Consider the following 25,753-nt stretch of genomic DNA (forward strand, 5'->3'; position numbering starts at 1 on the left):
ATAAAGAATCTTTTCGATTGTGTAATTGCCATTGCACTTATGTGTCGTTAAAAGTTACTTATTATCATTTTCTCAGAAGATGATTTTCGTGTATTTCGTATAGTATACAGAACATATTTTTGATTTATACGGTACGTTTCGGGGAACTTATAACGTGGAGAGACTTGAAGTCGATCGCCGGGAGATATCGAAACGGAGATCACGAGGATCAGCGGAAAGAGTAGCACCTTGGCCTGACCCAAGAAAGTCCAGAACGCGAAAGCAACGGAGATCAAGGATCCGTTTCCATCTCTCTGGTCCTTCCTTCATAATTCAGTGAGCAAATCTCGATGACTGCCTTCCGCGAATCACGTCTGCGAAAACCGTGGAGTAGCGAAAGTATTCCCGGTGAAGCTGACCTAACACGCGTGTATCTCGGAAGTTGGGTTTTGCACGGTTCCCTACCTCTCCTTCTGCCTTTCCGTTCTGAGATAATTTCTTATTAAGATTCCGCGATCGTTCGTGCGAAAAAAATCACTGTAGCTTTAGGAACGGCGCACTGTTTTGTTTCACTATTTACGCAGTCTTCACCATCCGAATACAAACGAAACAGAAGTCTAATGATTAGTCGATTTGACATAGATGCGTCGATGAATAATCGCTGTCGAATACTAATTTATATTTTTGTCATCTTTGATCTCGTCATAATTGTTTTTATATTAATTGAACAATTGTAAATATTTCTATTAGATTTCTATTGTCTTTTGCTCCCCTCCTCTTTCTTCCTAATCCTACATCGAATACACAGTACATACGTATATATTTTGTGCTTTTTGATTTTGCATCAATTCGATATAGAACTGGCCAAAAGACAATAAAAATCCTATAGAAATATTTATAATTGCACAACTAACATAAAAATAACTACGACGAAGTCGAAGATGAAAAAATATCAATCAGTATTTGACATTGATCATTCATCGACGCATCGACATCAAATCGACTTCGATTCGACATTTCTAGCTGGGTCACAATTGATCACCGACCGGGACCACGCTGCCTTTTTATTATTTAATTCAGTGTTAATCCATCTTTGTGTGTAGGATTTTTTTGTCGGATATAGAAGATGTTCCGTGTTAATCGTAATATTACGTTATGTATCTTTATCTATCAAAATAATTTAGCATGAATGTAAACTTTCATTAGCAACGTGTTGACAATCTCTCTCTTTATCTTAAAGTTGTTTTATAATGTGTGTCCAAAGTCGAATTATTGAATGTGTGGCACTTACGAAATACAAGCAGCCCAAATGTGTAAACGATAGGATCGAATTCTTAGTAGTGCCTTCTCATCTGCCTGCCAAGCTATTTTCATGATTAACTCAACCGGAAGACGTACCTTCATGTGTTTGCGTAGCGAACTAGGATGGGTGTAGGACTTGTCACATCCCGTGACTCGACAATTGTAAGGCTTGTCCGAAGTATGAACATGGCTGTGCTTCTTTCGATCGCTGCTGTTCGCAAACCTCCTATCGCAGCCGTTATACTCGCATCTGAAAGGTTTCTCGCCTGAAAAAAGAAATTGTAACAATACAAGGTTAATAATATTCCAATTAAAAACGTTCGTGAAGGAATTATTATATAACATAAAATGCAGAAGCGGGAATTAATGAATTAATTAATTTAAATTTAATTTTCAAGAATTCTCACAAATGGCGCAAAATAATATCAAGATTAATCGAAGGTAATCACGAGTAATCAGCCGTTCATCATGTTACATTAGGAAGACGAAATTCACAATTACGTAGGTGTTAGTAATTAAAGAACGATTACGCAAACACATTACAGAGAGTCTCATCTTGATACTCTGTATATCTTGATGAGTGGCGGCGGAACTCTTCTCTCGATGGCTTCTCTTAGCTTAGGCTGTGAGAGGGGAAGAGAGAGATATCGAAAGATAAGGTCCCCTGCACACGAATGGCCGCCGTTGTCGGGGCGCACCGAGATCGCGTGGCGTGACTCTTATTTATTTCCAACGGAAGTTGACTGGAATATATTTTACCGTGTCGGTCCACACCCCCGTATTCTACTCCCTTTTCCGGAGCTTCCTCCTGGCGCTGCGCTCTCGAGGAGACGCGCGAACAGGAAGCGCGAACTTGGCGGATTTTTTATGGCGAAAATGGCGTCTCTCACCCACGTTCTCGCCCTTGGACGAATTGCGGGGACGAGTCGCGGCTAGAATTGGGAATGTGTGTTACCGAAACGCATAAAAAACCGAAATGAGTGCTGAGGGGAACGATTCCGCGAGTGGGGTCGAGTCTGCGTATCTCTCCTCTCTTTTTTTCTTTCTTCTCTTTCTCTAAAAAATTCTAATGTAAAAGACCGTATTAAAAATGCTCAAAATATTTGAAAAATATTAAAATATAAAATATAAAAAAATATTAAAATCTTTCGTTATCATCGCATTCATCTTACATATGAATAAATACGATAAGATTACGACGTATAATCGAGGAAAAGACACATACAGATATTGCCACGATACAGATTAGGTATATTTAACAATAAGTTGATCGGACGTTGTTGACCCGAGCATCTGTGGCATCATACGCAAGCAGGCGTTTTAAATATTTATGAAGTTGTGCAGATAACGGTCCCATGCACCGGCGTCACCTCTTATCTCGTTGCAGCTCCGTTTTTTTATTCGCCGGAAAGATTTCAATTGTCGGACTTTACGACATTTTCGTTATCTCGATCGCAAAGGCGTATATCCACCATCGAGATTGCGTTTTACGCAAGATATTTTTTTTTGCAACGATGTGAATATTTATGAATCAGCTTATACATATTCGTAAGAAGAGATAAGCCGGGATTCGTAGTATTTTGTCAAATTATTTGAACGTTCGACTCTTGTATTGTATGATTCGCGCGAGCAAGCGTGCGCGTGTAGACGTATTCACGTCTCAATCTGTCTCCCTCCGCTCCGCGAAAGAGTTGACTCGATTTCGATTTTTTGTGGCTTGTCTCCACCCATCGATTCACACCTTCTCGAGGAACCCTCTCGTGCCGATCGAAAGGGGGCACGTTCGCTCGCACGGCCAATATGCGCCGTCGTCTGGTTAGCCGGCAGCTCGCATAAAAGGAGCTCGTCTGGCAATAGGGAGGGGGCCAGAGTGCCGTGGCACTCTTATCCAAAACAGAACGATTAATAACTTTTCAAATCTGTCCCCGGCAGGGTCGTGAGTCGGGGTACCGCGCTTCGGTAGCGCGCGCGTTGGCAAATAAATAGCAGATAAATAAAAGCGCGCGTCTCTCCTACGTCGTGCATTCTGTCGTGCGCGCAGGGTTGCGTGTGCAGATGGCAACAATATGCTGTGAAATATTGCCGGTGGTCGATGTGTGCCACCGCCGCGATACGCACACGGACGCGCGTATTCATACGTGTATATGCGTGCGCCGGTGTCAGCGCGAGACCGTGATCACTAGTGGTTGAATATAGGGTGTCTCAAAAACGCAGCCTTCATAACAGATTTTTTGCTTATTTTAGCATCGCTATTTCTTTTTGTTAGAACGCCGAAGAATCGACAGTTTCTGCATCATAAGTAATTAAGAATGAAGGCTTTTCGTGAAGTATATCTTTTCTAAGAATGTACTTGAATGCATTTATATGTACTTCGTGATGATTCGTGCGCGATTAGATAGACGGAATGGCATATTTTTTATTGAAATTTGAGTAAGTTTTGCTTATATGGGATTTTAATTAAAAATTTAAATAATTTTTATTAAGATACACAACTCAATTTCTTGAAATACTCTCTAAATAAGAATGCACCAGAATGATAAAGAAATTGTCATTAAAACTATGTTTCATAATTCAGGGACAGCCTATATGTATACGATACGCAAGTTTCCATGCACACATTTCGTTCACTGTACCTATGTACATACACTTAGGAGATAATTGTCTGCGTATGCGTGTCGTGTGTCACGCGTATGTATATAGGTACTCGCATCCGCATATGCAATCACAATACACATTCGCGTGTTTGAGGTACGCATACATACGCGCGAGAAATGTAGTCACAGAAGGGTCTGATTATGTCGGTCGTCGCGTTCGCATCTTTAGGCACACATACTTCTCTGTGTGTGTATACGTGTGTGTATGTGTGTTTGAAATTCATGGTGCACCAGGTTACACCGTAGTATAGCACAGCCAAAAGGGGAACACGAGGCAGTTCCCGAAGGGCAGTATAGGCATCGTGTTATGACTTTCAGAATCGAGAGGCACAATGGCCCAGATCCGCGCCGGATAAAATAGTTATTATAATCGTTTTGGCTATGGTTGGAATCGAAGAGCGATACACGCGAGCTTGTACGTGTGCATGCATGCGTGTATGCGTGCATCCGTACGTGCATGTGCATGCGTGCGCGCGTGCGTGCATGCGTGTGTGTATATACATATACATATATAATATGCGGGTTCGATGGCTAGAGATTTAGATCATGAGTCCGTACTTCATCTATTGGGGGATAGAGCAGCTAAACAGAAGATGCGGATCTTTTATTTACTGAATCATAAAAATGCTGATTTTAATCTATAAAATTTTTAAAGTCAAATAATTGTCTTCACACATCTGCCGTGTATAATTTTAAGCGATTATGCAAAATAAGTTCTTCGTATGAAAACTGTGCAAATTTGAATTTTGAATAATTAAAGATGCTGATACTATACATATATTGTTAATTATCTGTTTTTTTTAATGATTTTTCGCCCGTCTCTTTTCTATGTTTTTATAGAAATTATTTCTATTCTTGATAGTAAAATTGTTATTCTTAAAATATTTCTAAGGTTTGGCAGTTTCTAAGTGCTATTCCTAAATTTCTAAATTTCTTAAATCCCGTTTCGTAAAGTATCCGTAAATCGTCGCACTTCCGCTAAAAGAATTTAAAGTCAGAATAATAAAATTTTCGTCTTTCAATGGTCAAGCTCGCGGGATCGGAAGTGTTCCACCAGCTCGAAAAGGTGCCTGGAAAACCGGTATAGAATCCCATCTTTTCTTCGTTGCACCTTCGAGGCAGACTCATTGATTCCATTTTTTTTTGAAAAATCGGGTGATATATGGGCGTACGCCATTGTCCATGGGCCCGAACTTGCAACCTCACCATCTTCCTTCCATCTTTCTCTCGTCATCTCCCTTCTGTGTATGGATCTCGCGCGGATAATGGATGATTTTTCGCGGCCATTGTATTCGTGGAGGACACCAGTCCTGGGACCACCGGACATTGTTGCAAACCTTACCGGATCGAGAAAACTACCATCCCCACTTTTACGGCGACCTTTCAACCTCCCTCTTCTGCCACGCATTCCCGTTTCCATTTTTGAAGGCCCCTCAAGTGGATAATTTTCTTGTTATACGTTTGGCATTAGGAAATCCTGGAGGTTCTCCTGTCAAATGTATATCGATGACATCGCGATCGACCAAGGAGATACGAAAGTCACGGCGAAATCACTGTGACTTGATCTTACCGCGGTTTAGGATCACTAGATATTGGATCTACTCCTGAGCTCGAGGCACTTCGTGTTACACAAATAATCTGCGATCGATAGAATGTCGATTTTTTGCTTTCTCTGCGACGCGCAGTCTGCCGTTCATTCTTTACCAAGTAATTCGAGAGAGTGAGACTCGGACATTGGTGATTTTTTTTCACGTTAAAAAAGAATTGAAAACGAGAAAGTACGAATGATAAACGTTGTGATTTAATGTGTGAGCGGGGGATGGATATACGTACAATACATTCGGGAGGAATTAAAATCTCGAAACGCACTACGGGAGGGTGATTTCATCGGTGGCGCTCGTCGGAGAATGAAATCAGTCGCCATGCGCGTTAATCATGGTCCACCGAATGCTACGTTCGTTCGGATTGGGCAAGGTTTAAAAAAATATTGTCCTATTTGCACATCCGAGATTGCAGAACTGAGTCGAGATCCAGCATCAATCGCCTCTGTCGTTTCGAGTCACTCCAGGAGTTCCAATGGCGGCATGTTTGCATAGCACCTGCTATGTTTGGTATCCACAGATTTGTTCGTGATTCTACGATCACGACGGGACGAATCCTGAATCTATATTAGCGAGAAAAAAGCGTTTCCTCTTTCCGCACGAGCGCTTGGCTGCGAACGCAAGAAGGGGGAAACAGAGAGCGAAGAAGACGGACGTTCGGGACTTTCCTGCGAAAACGCAACAGGACTTTTTTGCCAAAGAAATCGTCGCGCGCGCGGAAACGAGGAAGAGCAAAGAACGAGAGGAGGGGGGGTCGGTCTAAGGGAGAAGAGCGCAGTGGCAGGAAAAAAAGAACCGCAGATCCGTGGGTAAACGTAACTACCGGTTGATGCGCCGATCATTCCGCCATGTTGGCTTTGAAAAGGAGAGCGCCATCGGCAGATGTTTCTTTGCTGAAGTAATTCGAGTGTTTGCTCGTTCCCTCTCTTCTTCTCTGTCGTCTCTCTCTTTCTCTCGTTCGCACGCTTGCTATCTTTGTCATCCGTGGCCCCACGAGAGCCTCCATGATATATCCACCTCCCGACGTCTATTGGAAAGCACGTTAGGCCACTACCTCCAGATCGCGTTAGGATAAGATAATGGTTGACCCAAATAACGCTCTGACGAAGCTAGGCAGGATCTCGTTCTCATCTAAAGCCATCTCAGAAATTATCACACCGTTCCAGATTTGTTTACGTTAGATCGGATTCTTGCAGAAATAATAGCAGAAATTTGCATTTTCCACTTCCTGTCCGTAATCTGTTTGTGCAGTTGCTAATAAAAATATCTTTAGTTAGTGACAGGAAATATTCGGTGATTAAATATCCAACAACCAGAAGCTCCGGTTCCTCCGGGACGACATTTGTTGGTTCTTACCGAGAATCGCCAGTCAACCGGACACTTCTCATCCTTGATCCGGTTCCCCGTGCGTCCTTACCGTCGCTATCTTGACGTTCTGTCGTGACTCCTTGAAAATTCGGTAGCCCAAGAACGTCCCCGCACGTAGGTGCAGTTTAGAGTCGTATATCCTCGCCGGTTATCTGAGCCCGGGGATGCTACCGTCGCGTCGCCGGACCCTCTCATGGACGCGCGTTGAGCCGTACACGCACACGCGCACGTCTAGAAATGCGGGGGACTGGTGTCGCGCCAGGGTTTACACGACGTTTATACGTGTTTATGTAAACGCCGCCAGGTCCAGCGCGCGCACACGTGTTGCTGCCGCTGCTGCGGTTGCTGCTGTCGCTGACAACCAATCTCTCTCCCAGCTTCCCTCGTCGTCTCGCTCGTCGCACGACCTCCACGATCTGACCACCTTTCTCCCTCTCTTTCTCTCTTTCTGTCTCGCCTGTTGTAATCCGGGGTAGAGAGATCAAGCTCAGAGATTTTCAGAAACTGCTGGCATAAAAGATAGGGGCGCCATGGACTCGGTATGCCCGGTTGTTCGTCTAGAGTTACCAGGGCCGGTATCCGGCCAACCTATCACTTCCAAGGAAACCGGTACGAGGACACAATCGGTACAGTTCTCACAGAATTCTTTGCGGCATTTTTGTGGTCTGAGTTTCAGCACGATGCGACCGATGGGCGGATTGCCAGATTATGTCGGATAATCCGATCGTTTCGTGCGGCTAATTATCCTGGAATTTATATTAGAAGTTTCTTCTTTCTCAAGTGATTCTCGGATATGATAGAGTGGCCATTTATGGCACTGTTCGTTCAATGGACTAATTTTGCAATCGGTATTTTACCGTGCAGCTTCTTTGCAAATGGAATTGCGAGATTTTTTTTTTTTTAGGCGGTCCGGTACGGCCCTGGACGCGCGGAGAGATTCTTCGCATGCAAAGTACATCGTATTTATTCGCGGAAGGTGGCATTTTTTTCGGGTTAACTCGTGTGTATATAGTTGTCACGGTATAGAGTATCTTTTGCACCCATCTAACCGTAATTGTATATCTTTGCTACGTAGGAACCGTGTTTCTGCATTTTACGCATCTCTGAAAATCATTCGACCGCTCGTAAAACTTTTGCCCGTCTCAGTTTAGATTGTGAAATTAAGACTGTGCGTATACTCTATCGAGAGGGTAATCGAATAGAAACTCGACTTTGTATTGGTACGAAATACGAAGTATTTTCCATTGCTCTATTCTCTTAATTGATTTTGCTATGAGCGTTTAATTTTCCCAAGACATCTTCTCGAAAAGTTAATATCGAAAGAAATTAGGATTTTTACATTCCAAACTGATATAATTTAATTATCATACAATAATTATGTTATGTAGTTTTCTGTGCCTTGCATTAGTTCCACTTAATTGAAAATATCAGATTGCCGAGATTCTGACTTGCGTGTTTCTTTAAACGCTGTTACAAACATCGTTCAAGGACCCTCAAGAGGGATCAAAGATCCTCATTGAGGCGAAAAGTACACGCGCGCCCTTATATTTTTCGAGGGGTACTGAAAGTCTCGTCAAGTTTTGCGCAGTGGCACTCGTCGAAGAAACGTGCAAACAGACGCCGGCCCCGCGTGCTTCAGCGCGGCTCGAGATTTTTAAAGGAAAACGAAAATAGGCCCTGGTGGGCTTATGCACGGGTCAGAACTCAGCAGCGTGTTGTTATAGCTTTGTACACCGGTGCTAAACGGCACCGCAAAAGGCAGGAAGGAAAAGGAAGGAATGCATGTATGGATGCACGCGGACGCGACAGAGGGCTTGTTAGAGATCCATTGTCCGATCTGGGAGCTTTTCCACGTCGAATCCGCCGATGAACCCTAAAGGCGCTTTCCGCCTCGGATCGCCGAGAGGTCGTCAACATTTGTAATATTTTCACGACAGCCGACGAAGGCGAGAGAGTCTCGAGGGATAGGAAAAGAGATAGAGAGAGAAAGAATGTTCGCTCAAAAGGAATTCGAGGATTAGCATTTTTCGGTTTCGAGAATCGGGATGAATTGTGTTTCGAGAGTAGCACTATATATGTATATACACATACACTGCTATTTTTACCGCGCCTTCTATTTTCGCCTCCTCTTTTTCTTGTCCGATAGTATTTCAGGCTATTCGTGCCTTTGGGCCATTCATTGCAATATCCCGTGCCCCTTTGTATCATGTGTTTAATATACCGCTTTCTCCTCTTTCGGACACATCTCGTCATCCTCAAGGATCGATTTTTGCGGGCGTGAATCGATGATGGGAGTGTTTCAGTTACATCGTTTTGTGTAACTTTCACCTATCCGTTTATTGAACGAAAAACTGCGCACAAGTTTCAGTTCTGTGCGAAGAAAATTGCTTTTTAGGAAAGTTTCGATTTGCTCTCGTCCGCATCCTCGTATCTCACCCTTTCCCCTTTTTTTTCGTGGATAGTCCTGCCAAGTACCCTCGCAGGCGTCGAGAAGGAAGTTCATGATTTACGTACGGACAGGATTAAGTGGGGAAACCTCGCGCGACGGATACTTGAGAGAATATAAGGACGAGGGGATGGCAGAGGAAAGGAGAATACTGGGGAAAGAGCAACTAAGAAGATACATTAACTTTGCTGCGGTAACGGCAAGTAATCTTGGAGGAATTTCATTAGACACTATGCAAAAAAAGAACTCCCTTCGATCGCACGAAAAATTGTTTTTTGTTTATTAAATTATTTTGTTTATTAAATAAATGTAGACTAATATTGATAAGACTAAATAAAAACTCGATATAAAAATGAGAGAGAGCAACAGTTCTCATATTTTCAGAATATTATTTTTCTAAATATTAGGATAGTGGTTTTCTTTCTTTTCAATTGTTGAATGTAATATTTATTTAGTATTTTGATATGAAGCTACGTTAAAATTGAATAAATTGCATGTATCAGCAAAGATTAGCGCTAATCTTTTTACCAACACAATAAGTTTGTGTTAAAGAATACCATTATAGGCTTGCAAAATCACTGGGGGAAATCACGCGTACACGATCGTGATTTATTGTGCGGTAACCGGAGCGGCTTAAACAATGTTACGCGAGTACGAGGAATGCCGAGTTAAATGCACTTTAGTCACGGTTAATTTGGTTAGCCGACGTTTAGTCATTAATAGACGCTGGCGCGGGATCGATCGGTATTTATTGACGGCCGATGATTCGACGGTTTTTCGCGTCGATATACTATGTATCATCGATGGATCTTTCATCTCCAGCTCCCCTCTCGCGGGACGGAACGTCTCGAGAGAAAGAGTGAGAGAGAGAGAGAAAGATCTCTCTCGGGCACGGCGGAGCATTCTCTTCAGGCCTACTCTCGTGTGTGGGCCAGTTTTAGGTTTATTAATGAACAGCATCGAGCCCTCTCTCACTCTCTCTTTCTCTCTCATCTAGCGATTAGACGTGAGGCGTGGCGGAAAGATCGCTAAATCAGATCAGGACGAAGTGAGTCGCAGGTATATTACTCTGGCTTGGACGGACACACGACGACGTTGCAGGTTGCAGCTCTCCTCAACGTATCTAATTTTTAAAGCTGAAATGTCTTACGCGTTCTATTTTGTGAAGCGCGTACGACGATCGAATAAACGGTTTATATAAATTTCTCGAAACAACGTATATAGAACAGAAGAAATTGTTTCCAAATATTCCTGATGAGCTCGCTCATCATGAAACAGTAGGGTACGTATTATAAAACTTTTCGGAATGGATTCCAATGGGAATTATTCCCTAGAAAAATAGAAATCTAGGAAATAACTAAATAATTTCATTTGGAATCCATTCCGAAAAGTTCCATAATACATGCCCTGTAATGTTCTTCACAGACATCTAAAGATCATCACATTTGATAATTCGCAAATTGCTCTTTTTTATTCAAATTCTGTTATCACGATACATATGTATATGAGTATAACGGTTTCGCTATTACATGGAGGCGACGTTATGTCGCGGTCGACGGAAAAATGAATTTCCGGAAGCGGGCGCCGAAACCGTCTCGACGTTAATATGACTGCGGTGCGCCGCGCGAATTTATTTGCGAATCGTGATGGCCGCGCGGGGGTGAGAAACGAGGACGGGAAGAGAGGGAGGAAGAACCCATGGCGGGGTGGACGGTGGGGACACCGGGTGGCTGAAGGTGGAACGGCCAGGGTGGAGAGAGAGAAGGAGGACCGGGAGAGAACATAATGTTTCCCACAGCGCGCGGAGTTGTATATTTTATGATATGGCGAGCAATTTGACATCTCGCGCGAGGCATAATTCACGCCCGTGCGGCTCGCGCGCGTGCGTGTGTGTATGCGTGAATCCTTCCTCGTCTTCCCTACGCGCCGCGCCGTATCGCGCGTCGCGCGGGCTCGGGACGTGCACGCGTGTGTACACTGAACACGCGCGCGCACGCACGCATGAGGAATCGCCCCACGCACGCGTGTGTGCACACACGCACTCCGCGCGGGACAGGTACGCGTTGCGTCCGAGCACATCGAAACCATTAGAGGCAGAGGCTCTTCGTAAATATAACGCGGGGACCGGCGAAACTTACCTCTCTCTGCATACACGGACGTACAGACGGTGCGTGTATACACATGCACCGAGAGCGAGAGGAGAGATGCGAAAGAAATGAAAAGTAGAGAATGGAGAAAAAAAGAGACGGGCGGAAACAACGCGAGCGAGAAAGGAGGGAGAACGGCGAAAGAACGAGAGGAGAGAACAACTTTTACGGCGTCCCATCTAATATACACAGCACGCGTTTGACCCTTTCTCTTTTATTTTCTATTTCGTCATTGGATTATCAATGCGAACCAAGTTCATGGTTTTCCAGCCGCAACTTTATGCATTCGTTTAAAGCACGCAATTAGATCTTTATGCGCACACATTAAATACTTCGTAGTATTCGTGTCTCTTTGTATTCCGTCTCGAGTACTTATTTTTTTGCAGCGCGTCTCTCTCATGCAAAACTTCACATTTTATACAAATAATTCTTATTCACACAATCGTCTACACGCGTACGCTGACGCAGGCCTCTTTTTTATCGCTGATACGCTGTTAGCGTGCATGCACGTCGTTTCACGGTGCGATTTTATTTATTGAGACTTTTCACACTTGCGTCTCGCAAAGATAATTTTGCTAGATTTGCGTAAAAACTTTGGTAACACTTTTTTTGCGATAGCAGTGATCGATAGGCGGCGTTAAATCTTCTAGTGAATGCACATGGGATAATACAGAATGTTTTTTCCACATGCAATGCTCATGCACTCTATTGTTGGCTGTCGTATGAAAATCATAATATACATATATTATAATATTTGGAGTTACTAATCCATTCTTTTAACATTTGAATGCATAGAGATGATTTTCTTTTCTTTTTTTTATTGTCAGAGAAGATTACTGTAAATAAATATCAGATCGTAAATTGCTTTTTATTTAGTCAATATAACTGACATTATAATTGATATTTTATTTGTTGATAATTTAAATAATTTAAAAATTAAAGCCTAATTTGTACAACACAGCAATTCTATATACATGTATTCTAACCTATTATTAAGAAATTATTGATGCCATTTGGTTGCAATAATTATAACATTCTTGCGCATGAAGCATCTATTAAATGGCAATAAAATACGTTGTAGAAATTCAAACAGCTCTTAAGCTCTGTGCAATGCGCGTACTGTCATGATTTTCGAATAAAATATTGCCTGTTACATGCCCATTTATTATTCAACGGAATGCTATCGTTGAAATTATTCGTATGTAGCAGGTTGAATATTATGTTCTGTATAATTGCTGAGCAACTTATGGTGATAAAGCAATTGCGTGTTCAATCAAATCGCCTGCGACATATAGCGATTTATAGTATGATTGTGGGACGTAAATTTGTATTATTACGTCGCGCTTCATATGTGACGTTCAGCATCGTTGCAATTTACATAGTCATTACTCATGTAATGTCGCTACAAGCTTTCGCGCAATATTAATTTTTTTTTAAATTAAAAAAACAGATTTGTATTTCTGTGGACGAGAAACTTTTGGTGAATTTGCGTGTATTTGGCGTGAAAAATCTTAACTCTTCTTTAAGAGGAATGTTCGCTTATGACACTTTTGGACGTTCGAATCTCAATTCGTCAGAGTTTCCTATGAGAAAATTATAACGTGCCACATGAACCCCTGATAATTTCCTTGGTCGAAGGTACACGGCGTCGGGTTACGAAATTAAATTACAATAAGGAATGGGGCTGGTGTGTCCCGACGTCAAAACGGCCTGAGACATGTATCCGTATGATTTTTGACGTGGCCCTTTAGGTCAATCCCCGACATGAGTCCGTGGGACAGGAGGTTTGCCCGATCTTGCCGGTAGATTAGAAGAGAAATTCGAAGTGTCCATATACCCATCGGCCGTATAAAAAAAAGATTTACACCTATTTATAACAGTAAATGAGACGTGCGTGCGACAGAAAATGTGTACGTGCGCGAGCGCGCGCGTGTGCAATGACCATTTCATCTATTAAAAAGAAATTTTCAAGCATTAAGCGGTGGATGTTTAAATAAAATTTATATCGCACATACTGTACCATTATACAGCAATACGTCTTTCAATATTAACTGCGAATATAACAGAGGTGAGGTTTTCGTACTTTTCAGTAAAAATTTTAGAACGCGCGACAAACGTGAAAGAGACAGGATATCCGCCGATAAATCGTGCACACACGCATTGCCAGCATTAGCAGACATGTGTTGGCTGAATCTTGGCTTCCATCCATTTCTTTGAAAGAGAAAAATTGCCAGTGAATCGAGTCCGATATCGACTGTACTATACGTACACAATCAACGCGAACTCGGGGAATAGATTAAGCGTCAATGACAATAGTAATGCTCATCTAATCTCGAGAGAATTAAATACCGTAAGAATTTTGTCTCTATAATGTCCAGCCGTCCAGCGGGACGAAAACTCGGGCGATTCGTCATTACGCGGGTGAGTTACGAGCTCGCGACGGCCGTTAACGAAACGAAACGGTGACAAATTCGAGCAACAATAGGAAGTCGATCTCGCCGTGCGAAGTCGGAGTCTCACGGTCAGGAACCGGAGGCACAAGGTGGACACGCGGTCACCGTGGGTATACGCGAACGCGTTCCTACATCTGCCTGCACTAACGACCTATGTAAATGTTCTATCTGTTATCCTTGTCTCTTATCATCTTTTCCTCCTCCCCCTCCTCCTACTCCTCCCGCATCTCCTCGACGACGACGACGACGACGATTCCACCGTGGACGAAATGGCAGAGAGATACAAAGTGGAAGTGAACGCGGGGGAGAGAGGGAGAGGAACGTTGCGAGGCAGAGACGAGGTTACCGCGAGAGAAAAGAGGATACCCGAAGAGGAGAAGAAGAAGAGGGCCCAGCATTCCAGAGCCCGGTCTCGACCCGCGACCCTCGCCCCCTAAATCATCCACCGCAGCTAGGCCGCAATTCCGTTTTGTTTTCTCCGCTTCTCTGCTCGTTCCTCCTTTTTTTCCTCCCTCCGCGTTTCTCTCTTTTTTTTTATTTATCTCCCCCCTCCCCTTTTCGACCTTTTCTACCGGACCACGGAGACAACCGACCGACCCTCCGCCTCCTCCTCCTTCTTCGTCTTCTCCTACGTCCGCCAATGTTCCTCCGGCGCGTTCTGACGGGAGAGAACTGTGGGAAAAACGTCGTAGACCTGCGCGACCGTTACGAGGGTGACGGGCCATGATAATGAGCCTTTCGTGAAGATTCGACTTGATTTCTGACTTGGTCGACATATTATTCGAGAAAGAGATCTCGTCACGTAGTCATCAGCTTTTGCGAAATTTTGGTGTTCGGTAGCAGAATGGAGTAACTCAATGTAGAATTAATAGAAAGAGTTAGGCCTAAGTTAGGTAGTATTGCAACATAAGTTTAGATCGATGTCAGTCATAACAATAATAGCCTTCCAAATCTCTATTTTATATATTGCTCGATTTTAATTTTTTTCTTATATCTTGAAATATGTCATTAAACATTAAACGAGAAATCCTCGTTTAGAATAATTCCTTGTAATTTTGCAGCTAAAATCTTTCCTTGGTAATATTCTTGAAATTATTTATTATATTGTATTTATACTGTATTATTTTTGTATTTTACAGTCTTACAATAATATTTTTTTCAAAGGAAAAATATTGGCATGGGATAAGTTTTTGTTAGACATCTCTTTGGCATTTCGACAGTTATTTGTATCAATTTGTCTTTATATTAATTTTATTTATATGTACTATAAAAATTAATTAGCGAAGTAAAACCCTAAAGCAAACATGAAAGAAGATTATTATTGCAATTAGAAAATGGGAAAGCAACGATACAGATAAGATCATAAGGTAGTAGTAGAATAAGAAAGATGGAACTGCTGAAAATGGAGAAAGCGTGAGTAGCTAATTAGTTAACGAAGACCGGCTAATTAGTGACGAGTGAATATATGCCTATTCGTATACATACATTATAATACCCATTTTGTGGACGCGCAAAGATAAACTATATGCACAACTGTAACCGCGATTTGAAATCGCCAATATTTGGTGCCGATGTGATTAATCAAAATTGTAACAGTCTCGTTTCTTTTATACGCACAAATGTAGACAATAAATTATGTAATGCAAATTTTTCGGATTTACGGTGTCGTAACTATATACACTGTATACAATACCAATAAGTTTGCCGTATCCAAAATCATCTTAAGTCTAATATAAGTAACACAAACCCACGAAGAAAGGAATCGCGGAAATGCGGAAACGCTCATCGTGACGAACTTATCATGTGCATTCGGCAAACTCCCGATGATCTTGGGATCGTATAACGAACAAGGAGCATTCACGATCACACGGGACACCGTCGGTTTTACACGCTCGCCGCTCGTTGACACGCAACAAGCCGGGCGTACGCGCGCGCGCACGCCCTGACACCGACGCCGGCATTTAAACCGCACGAAAGTATAATGTTACGGACACTCGATATTTTCTCGATGATCGTCATTGTACGACGGCGTCTTTAACGTACGCGGCGCAGAGGAGGAGCACCCAGTATTATATCGACGGGGGCTACCGTACCAATGACGGCAGCCAGCGGCAAAACTCGGGAGTGATTTACCCCGTCTTCGGTTACCCGCTCGCATTGATGCGCAACAAGAAGCGCATCGTGAGATGCCCGTTCCCGTATAAAGAGCTTTCCACTGGTGCATTTCGCCGTTAAGGCTCGTAGGGTCGCGAGCAGACTTTAATGACCGCTCCATGTGGCTTGACCCTCCGGCACTTATTGCTACATAAAGTCGAGAATTGAATCCGGGAGATTCCGAAGATAATTAAATATGAGATATCCCAAATATATATTTTTTCACTTCCTTCCTACATTATAAAGATTCCTTGACCAGTACAAAGCTAATTTGTTTATAACTTAAATTTAAACATCATCTTTCTTTACAATTTTTCTACATATAACTGCAAATATTTCTTGATGAATTTTTGAATCAAATTCTGTTAACGTGAGATTTATTTGAAGATAAATAAAACTGATCTTTGTGTCTTAAAAAAATTTTCAAGTTATTAATCTCTCTAATATTTAAGTTGTAAATTAAAGAAAAATTAACTAAATGTTGCCCAAAAACATCTTTTTTATTTTATGTTAAATAGTCATAGGAGTGAAAAATGATTTAGAAATTTTTGATTAATTAAAATATTTCTTTTACAAATATTACGGCCTAGCAAAGTAGACTTTTTGTTACCTTCAGATTCCACGTTTAAGGTTGATGAAATAAGCGCAAATGCTTGGATTTACAAGCTAAAGTTAAACGCGATTTTACTATAAAAAAAAACATTTGTCCAATCAAATCAAGTTTGTTGAAATAAGTTCGAGCACTGGATGTCTCAATCTTCCGAAACCTTAATAAATCAGTGATTGCGGTTGTGTAATCGCTCAAAGAATACCACGTGCCCTCGAGAGCGGAGTATTTAAATCATTCGGCAAATATATGCCCGCATTCTGCAGCATTCAGCGCTTTGCGTTAAACGATAAATTCGATTCCGATTAAACTACCACGCGGGCCGAAAAAATATCACGTGCGAGCGGAGGCGCCTGTACGGCCGCTAATAAACGCCGGAGCGCAGCGGACTTTTTCAAGAATGGCAACATTAGCCCGCGGACGTCTGGCTACAAACAGAATAATATACAGTCGCTTAGCGGCGCGCTTAATGCCCCCGTACTATTTTATAACAGTGTCGGTTCGCCCGGTCCGCGAGCCGTACCTTCCAATCTATATCCAGTCGAAGAACGGAAAGGAGGGACGAGGCGGACGGGGGTGGCCAGTAAGAACGGAACGAAAAGGAGCGTTTATTCCGAACAGAAGAGCGGAGCGGAGTTATTTTCTTGCCGAACAGCTCATCCCCCCCGGTGGAAGATAACCAGAAATGTTTGATTTCTTTTAGCGCCCCGCGCACGCGGGATATCTCATCCCGCTTTTGCACCTACGCATTTACGTCAGCTGGCGCGAAACTGCGCGCTCCCGGTGAGGGAGCATCTCGAGGAATTTCAGAATGCACGATCGTAATTTATCCAGGCAGGACAGGTACATTACGCTACGTTCGCGCCAATCGAATTCATCGGAGGCAATGCGAGGGTGATTTCCGTTTCTATAATTATTCGTAACGTACGGTCGCTGGTTTGCATATGTATATAATGGTCGTGTATCGCTGAATACTTGGTTAGACGCTTTAAATCGCGACATTCCACGCAGCGTCGTTTCTATGTTATTTAGCTACATACAAAGTTTGTAGGTATAATGAAATTTGTACGTTTCCTTGCGAACGTTGTAATCAGAAATTCAAGAAGATTGTCGCCAATCAATCACCTTCTGTTGCGAAATGTGCGTTAGTTAATTGTGAGAATATTATTTAACTATCTATTATTTGCTGGGTAATCGCGTAAATGATTTACAACGATTTTTGAAGGATGACTACCATTCCGAGAAAATAATCGATGCGTTGACGAGCGTTAATATTGCCAGGAGGCGTCTGCGGTGAAGGTCGACACTTTTAATTGCTGCGAATGTGTGTCGCGAACATTTCGTCGCGAACATTTCATCACGAACGATGAAGGTGCATTCTGGGTCTGGTAGCCGCGACATTAACGTTAGTTGGCAATTACGGTCCCAAAAGCGTTTCCGTCAAACTGCTACGTTAATGAGAAACCTGTTTGTCACGTTGTGAATTCCTCAGAGAAGCATTGTACACGCATACTAATTGCCAGTTCAAATGTAAATAAATTGGTATCAGTGACAGTTAATCCGAAACATCTACTCGACGGCGACCAACGTGATGACGAGGAAATCTTCCTCTTTATGAAAAATCACAAAAATCAAGAACTAAATCTCAGAACAATATAAGGCATCTCGGATGTAGAGTGCAAAAAGAAATAAAATTAATTTATAAATTTTGTTATCGTATGTTGCAAAATAAACGACATGAAATTGTCCAATCCAAATACACACGAGACGTTAATGATGGAAGCAATTTTGTGCATGCATCAGCGAGCGTTCGTAGTTACGGGAAGGAATAGGAAGCGCGGCGCCTCGTTATTTTTTCAGCTGAGCGATCAAGAGACCAGCCATTACCAGCGTCTATCGCCAAAGAGTAGGCACGCGTGCGTTTAGAGAGGTAATTAACTGGCCCTGTTTTCGGGTTCGGGGAAGCCACTCGCGTGCCGTTCGATTTCCTACTAGTGCTACCTATATCTATTTACTAGCTGCATATATCTACATCCCGGATACCCGAGCATTGAAAATATCAATTTCCGTTAACAAACGGGTTTCATTGCGAGTTTCATGTTTAATGGTGGCGTTCGGTTTTCATCCTTCAAGCCGATTCAGTTGTTCCGGTCTTTATTGACTGTCGACACTATTAATCGTATCAACGCTCGTTTCCGGCAAATCAGAGGCAGATTTTGTCTGTGCAAACACGTCATCTCTCAACATTCAATACTCTAATTATTAGAATGATTGCATCAATGTTTGTTTTAAATGATTGATTATCTGTACAATCTTAGAAAGATATAAGTTATTTAATAGAAAAACAAATGAAACTGATATTTTAAATAATTTTTTCCGAATGAAATGATAATATATAGAACTAATCTATGAACAATTGTTTAGTAAAACACGAGAGTTTTAAGACGAGATAATTTAATGCGCACAAGTTTATTACATTTTATTTGTTTGGAAATACACAATTACGTTTTTAGTAATGATAATAACAAAGAAATAGATGAGTATATTTATTACAATTATTTAAAGAATCTACATGCAACATTTCCATCTTGCAGACTTTATTACTTTGATATAATAGATGTATGCGGTTCAAACTTTACCGGCAGTATATGCAAACCGTTGGCATGTTATAATCGTTATTTGATTACTATTTTTACTGTTTTTAGTTTCTCTGCGCGCGTGGGAAATGAGTTATACAATTTTTATAGACCGTTGCGAACTAAATTGACGGGTTAAGGGCGCGCTTTCGGCACCCTCGCTGGACCATATAGCCGAGATCGTTAGAGCTTTCGTAGGTGAGAGAATGCCAGGGGCTACGACTAAAAGTCGGCCTGACGACCGGGCACCCGCCACTTTTGCAACAAATCTTTCTGTCTAAATCAGTTTCGCGAGAGAGATAAGTGTTTCGGCATCGGACCCTCCTAACTTGAAGAGGTGAGGGAGAAAACATAAATCAGGCCTACTGATTCAATACGTCGAGTTATCTATGCGATAAAACTTGGGATATGGCTACAGAGATGTCTAGATTCACAGGGTTCATTATGTAATACGATATTTAAGATACAAAGTATATAGAGATATTTTATAGAGTTTATTAGTGAGATTCATGTCAGAGGTGACTTCAGTACTGAGAGATAATTAAAAGGCTGATGTACAAACATACAATTTATATTTTTGCGAGAAATTGAGCTCATATTGTAAATTTATCGGCTGATATGATATAAGATAAGTTGTACAATCTATATTAGTCTACAATATTTACAATTAATGTACGTTTATTTTCGTGGCCTTGATCTGGGCTTTGGTTAGCCATTTCTTGGACTTCGTTAGATTTATTTGAAAACAATGTGTTATGGAATACTCATCGCGAATGTGAGAATACAGTGAATTTGTCAGCATATCATAATAAATAAGGTTCGAATATATTCTACAGAACACCATAATTTGCGGGCGAATAACCAAGATTTTTAAACAGAACTCTACATATCTCATATACAAATTACATTAATTAAAGTTAAGAAATATACAAAATTATTGCATGGCCATTTTAATACTTTTAATGTCCGTGATACTTCAACTATCACGTGCGTGCAAATATCCTAAATTATCGCGCAATCCATTCTTATTTGAACCGCGTAAACTGCTGTGTTCTAAGAATACAACTATCTTGACATGAGAAATGGGAGGTAGTTTCAATTTTCACCGATTAATCCTTCGTATTATGCGCGCGTGGCGGATAACGTCGATTTATCGTGATCTGCTCAATTATCTATCTGGCGATGGCGATTCGTTCTTCGATATAAAAATAACGGGAATATTTCGAGTTTCGTCTTCGCGCCTCTCGCCTTATATTTCACGCTGTCAAAAGATGAGCGAGCGCGTCGTGTCGGGCGATCGATGAAGGTGTGGGCGGTCAAGTAACAAAGAGCGCGGTATAAACAGGAACGTGGGGTGGTTTTTTATTGGCGGCTGCTTTTCGAGGTGCAGGCGCGAAGGACTGTCTCGCCCTTATCGACCCACAAGCCTGTCCATGGACTTTTCCGCGTTGTTTCCCGTGCCGACGATACTTGGTGATTCATTTTGCAACACGTGAAAAAACACGGTATTGCCGCGATCGAGCATTATTTTATTTGGCAACATGTGTCCTCTTTTTCACGCTTACATCCTTTCTTTTAAGAAAACACGAAGCTTACCGTTGTCTATAAAAGTTAAAAAAAAATTATCACGGATTTTTATTCTCGAAGAGTTTATTAATGTTGAAATTTTTACACGGAGAAAAGGTCCAAAATAAGATGGTACGATTTTTAATTCAAAACTAATCGATACATGGGTACTGAATTTTCGATGATTTTTTTATTTTGAGCTTTTGTTTTGTTGACAATGGCGTCGGAGATACGCGACGATCTATCGATCTTCATCGGGCATTCTCGAGAAATATCGCGGAATTGTACATATCTGTCAACCGTAACCGTCCGGAGGATTGCGGTCCGATTTCACGATGCGCGTTATCTCCAAATCGAATTTCTCGATCCGATCGAGGTGTGCGCTGGCTGCTCGTTCCGATCGATCTTCCCGACAGAAAGATTCCGATAAGTCGTCGATACGATAATCTCGCGCTCGCATCGTTCCTCTGTCTGACCTCGGTGCAATGCCGCTGTCATCGTTCCTAGAAGTATCTCTCTTGGTATTGTTACGCAAAACGCATAAATTCCGAATGGTTTCTTTCGCGAAATCTCACCTAAAAAGGTTTACGGTCTATTAACTTCGCGCACACAGCACTGCGCCATGAATCGACTCACGCCTTTGTTGGTGTTTCATAAGCATTTCGTTTAGATCAAAACGAAATTTACGCTTAATCCATTGTATAATCAGTTTTTTCAGTGCTGTCGTCTCAAGACAGAATAGAACTGAGATCTATGTGCAAGGAGATGTCCAAACTTGGTTTTGCAGTATAGTTATAGCAGACGGTTTTGTAGTAAATCCAGAGAGAGAGAATCAGACGCAGTGATATACTGGCACCGCTTAACCCGTCATTAAATTCCCTTAAGCTAACCCTTAAGGTTCATCAAGTTTTCTTAGTTTATGTTTCCTTTCTTCATTAAGTTCTTTAACCTTTCCGCTGTCGCCTATAAATTTACAATAAGAAAAAGTTCGGTATATATTTTACCACCTTTCCGATTTTCGTAGACAATATTGGGTTGGCAATTTTTAATTTCTGATATTATTTACTTGAGCTATCTGGAAATTCGTATTTGATTGTATCAGGACGTGGTTCTTATGTAACACGTGTGTCTGTCTCAACAATTTTTCGCTGTTCCACGAATTCGCTGGACCTAATTCATCGTCTGTCGAGAACTTCTGAGCCATCGTTGGTTTTATCACGCGTACAAATACACCCGGTATACATCGGCGCTGCCGATCGCTGTCGATTTCCAGCCGGCGGCCTTCCACTTGAGCAAATATCGTCTCACGCTTCGGGCAACGCTCCTCGTGTGGCCCCGTACTTCTCTTCTCATAATTTCTCATGGTCTCTCTATCCGATCCGGTTCCTCTCTCTTTCGTCTTATCGTCCTCCCTTCCTTTCCGTTCTTCCACCGTCTTCGTCGAGAGACGCACCCCCTCGCCGACGTCCCGCGAGCCGGACACGGGTGAGCCACCAGCTTCTATTTTCCCAACGTCGCATCTTCCAGGCTTTACACCCTCTCCGTCGTGCCCCGACGGCGCAAAAATATGGAGTACCTTGGCCTCTCCGCGCCTGAAAGTAATTGCTTGTACACTGGCGGCGACTCACAGCATCGGTAACTCCTCCGGATCGGTAATTCCGCTGGAGCCATTTCAGGAGGCGACTTCTGGCAAAATAGTAGCGCTTCTCGGCGATATCGTACATCGTACCAAGATACACGTGTGCGTACGTACAGAATAAAATAGAGGTAATCCTAACTTTTTCATAAACATTCGATAACAAATAATTAATGATTTTGACATCGCTCAAATTTATCGTACATCCATGCTTACGTGAATCGAGATAATAATTAATTAGACATCAATTTTGTTGAAAAAAATATTTTAACAGAGCGCTCGTGGCTCGTCACACTTGTAATGTGTTAAGAAAAGCCAAAATGTTGGAAAAGTTTACTCCAGAAAAATCGGCGAGCTTGTCGTCGCTCTGTTTATCATCACCGGCGACAATTAAGGGATTAGCAGAACCGGTTCGCGTACTTTCTTTCACAGGCGAGTCGCGTCGCAGCTTGAATAAGTAGCCATTTACTCGCCTGCGCGTATGGCCCTTTCTCGACACGGTGGTTCGCCCCCTACTTAACGCTTATTCCTCACGTCCCCTCGACGACTCATCCCGTATCATCCCCCTATTCTCCGCTGTCTAACCCTCCGAAAATCCTGACCAATGGCGTACAAGCCATGGGATCCATTGTCGATCTGACCAATCGTTGCTGCCCGTTCCACGCACACGCGAGATCGGTTTCACGCATAACAGACTATTCTTCGCACTTTTTTTTCCACCCTCCCTCCCCCCGCCCGGCCGTTCGCCGCCCTCTCCGCTGCAGGAAAGGGGCGAAGAGGACTATAAGCTGCTTTAAAATGCATATCGATTTAGCCTAATGACCGACGCTGTTCCATCAGGTCGCATCTGCGGATTAATAGGACAGATCGGGAAGAGAACGTTTCGACAGCGCGCGCTTTATTTCCTAATCGCGTGGCGAACAGATTGCGACCGGTTACCACAGTTGCTTACTTTTTTATGTGTCTTTTCGCGAGTATTCGTAATAAACGGCAATATTTTCAGTCTATACCTCAATTCGCCGTATTGTCGTACAGTTTATGGTAGACTGGCGTTCCGATGCCGCGACTCGAAATCATTTCTATGCTAATGGATGCTGCGTTCCATCGATCATCGTTAAACGCAACGTCACCAAGTCCCGTACTAGGCTATTTGCGCTTGAGATCCTTATTATGCTGAAGCACGATATTACAACATTATGATAATATAATCATAATATATTAATATAATTCTCTACATGAAAAACCGATTATATGTTATACAACAATAAAATGTTTATATAGGGAATAAGTTAAAGTTGAGTATTAGAGTTTAAAATATGTTCTCTCATTGGAGAAAATAATTAAAGACAAAATTACGAGAAAAATATGATCGGTTATGAATTAATGCCACTAATGCAATAGTCGAAACAAATATGAATGAAAAAGAATATAATTATTTGTATTTAATATCTATTACATTATATATGTAATAAACATTTTTTATTGATAATAATTAATATGTATATAATTATTTGCTAGCGATATAACTAAATAAATGAAAAAAAGAAATAGAGAGATAGCATGAAAAATCTCAGAAGTCGATTTCTTAAAAGAAATTTTGTTTATATATGTTGTTTATATAATGCATATATTGTATGTACAAAATTGCGTATAAACATCATAATTTACATATCTTAATTTCAAGCAATAACTTCTCAGATAATTCCGAGTTATGTGTTTGTTTGTCGATTTAAATTTATTTCAATTCGTTTGAACAAAACAATAGCGGAATATATGTGGAATATACACAAGAGAGAAATATTTACGGTACCACTTGAGTGACAGAATAGTGCTGCCAAATCGTATTTACGTATTTCGACGAATAGAAGAAGCGAGAAGAGCAGGGGAAAAAAGGAGGCGTAATAAAGAGGCGTATATGATGTGTGTATACGCGCGCGTTCACGAGCAATGTGTGAAAACAATGTGTGAAGCCGTGCATGGATCGAGGATTGTTTCTCGAAAAAGCTAATTTATTTCGACGAGGGAGTCGCGAGGATTGTCGCTGCCGTGTATGCGAATAGAAATGAGTTTTCATTCACCTCGGCGCCTTTAATCGTTTCGAACAAAGTTTAAACACATTTACGTCAGGGTGCCAATGTTGCGTTTTAACAAATTGTATATTTTTGAATATTCTTTTTACTTTATATTTATCGTTATTTATGTAGAGAAAACATGTAGTTTATTGAAATAGCGAAATGGAATATTTTCAAAATTAAATTAAATTATTACGTGATTAGATAGACAAGGTATTAAAAATATGTATATCAAATTTGATTGCAAAGTATTTTATTTATCAATTATCAATCTGAAAAGTATAATTTTGAGAAACATGGTTGTAATTTGTATTGAAAACTATATAATGCAAAATTTCGTAGTTTTGTCTTCTTGTTAGTCATTGATATCTAGTTTATATAGCTGTTGTTTCGTTATTTGATGCATTCTTCTCCTTGATCAGTCTGACTCTTTTTCGCTGAAAACGTTGCTCTGCTGATGTTTTCAGTATTCTAAGTTTTGCAGTATCTATATATCGTTTGTCCTCTTCCATGTGATGCTTGTGACAAGTATCGTTCAAATTTTATTTAAAAAACTTGTATTATTATAAGAGGCAATTATTGCTACCTATAAAAATACATACAGTGATACATATTGCAATTGGCAGCAATGTAATTTTATTTTATGTTATTTTTCCAAATAAGTGCATTTAAATAATTTTGAATTAATTTTGTTATTATTTTGAGAAAACCTTCGTATGTAGGATGGTTTGTTAGTCAATTTTCTTTGAATTGATACACTTATATCAGTTTAATTATTTCTGAATTTTATATGAAGGCCTTTTTTTGTTGGTTTGTTGATTCATCGATAATCTTTTTTAGAATTTATTTCACATTAACGAACAACTTATTTCTTCTCATTATTATATCAAAACGTGCGATTAGAAGATTAATCAGATTAAAAAGTACGGCGTAGAATGGTTCTACGCACTGAAAACAAAAACCATTGGTTTGTAATCTTTTTCAAACATAATAAAAAAAATATAAACTTAAAATATATAAATAATAAAATATATAAGATAATAAAGCACGTACATACATATAAATTTACTCGCAGATTAATTTCGTTCTTCCTTTATAACTCCGTAAATATTGAAACTTTAGATCTAAAGTT

The 25,753-nt window shown here is 41.2% G+C and overlaps 1 protein-coding gene and 1 long non-coding RNA gene across 2 annotated transcripts in view; one reads left to right on the forward strand and one right to left on the reverse strand.

Moving 5' to 3' along the window:
* The window catches only part of LOC139780216 (uncharacterized), a 159,513-nt gene that overhangs the window by 49,613 nt on the left and 84,147 nt on the right, over positions 1 to 25,753 (forward strand). The window lies entirely within an intron of this gene.
* LOC139780087 (uncharacterized) overlaps positions 1 to 25,753 on the reverse strand; it is a 31,247-nt gene that overhangs the window by 1,219 nt on the left and 4,275 nt on the right. Inside the window, exon 2 of the mRNA XM_071718597.1 lies at positions 1,378 to 1,547. Coding sequence (XP_071574698.1) covers positions 1,378 to 1,547 — 170 coding nt within the window. The remainder of the gene's footprint in view (positions 1 to 1,377; positions 1,548 to 25,753) is intronic.

This window comes from Temnothorax nylanderi, unplaced genomic scaffold, assembly GCF_030848795.1.
Source record: "Temnothorax nylanderi isolate EJ_2023f unplaced genomic scaffold, tnyl_v1.0 TNYL_tig0007_pilon, whole genome shotgun sequence".
Taxonomy (NCBI): Eukaryota; Metazoa; Arthropoda; class Insecta; order Hymenoptera; family Formicidae; genus Temnothorax; species Temnothorax nylanderi.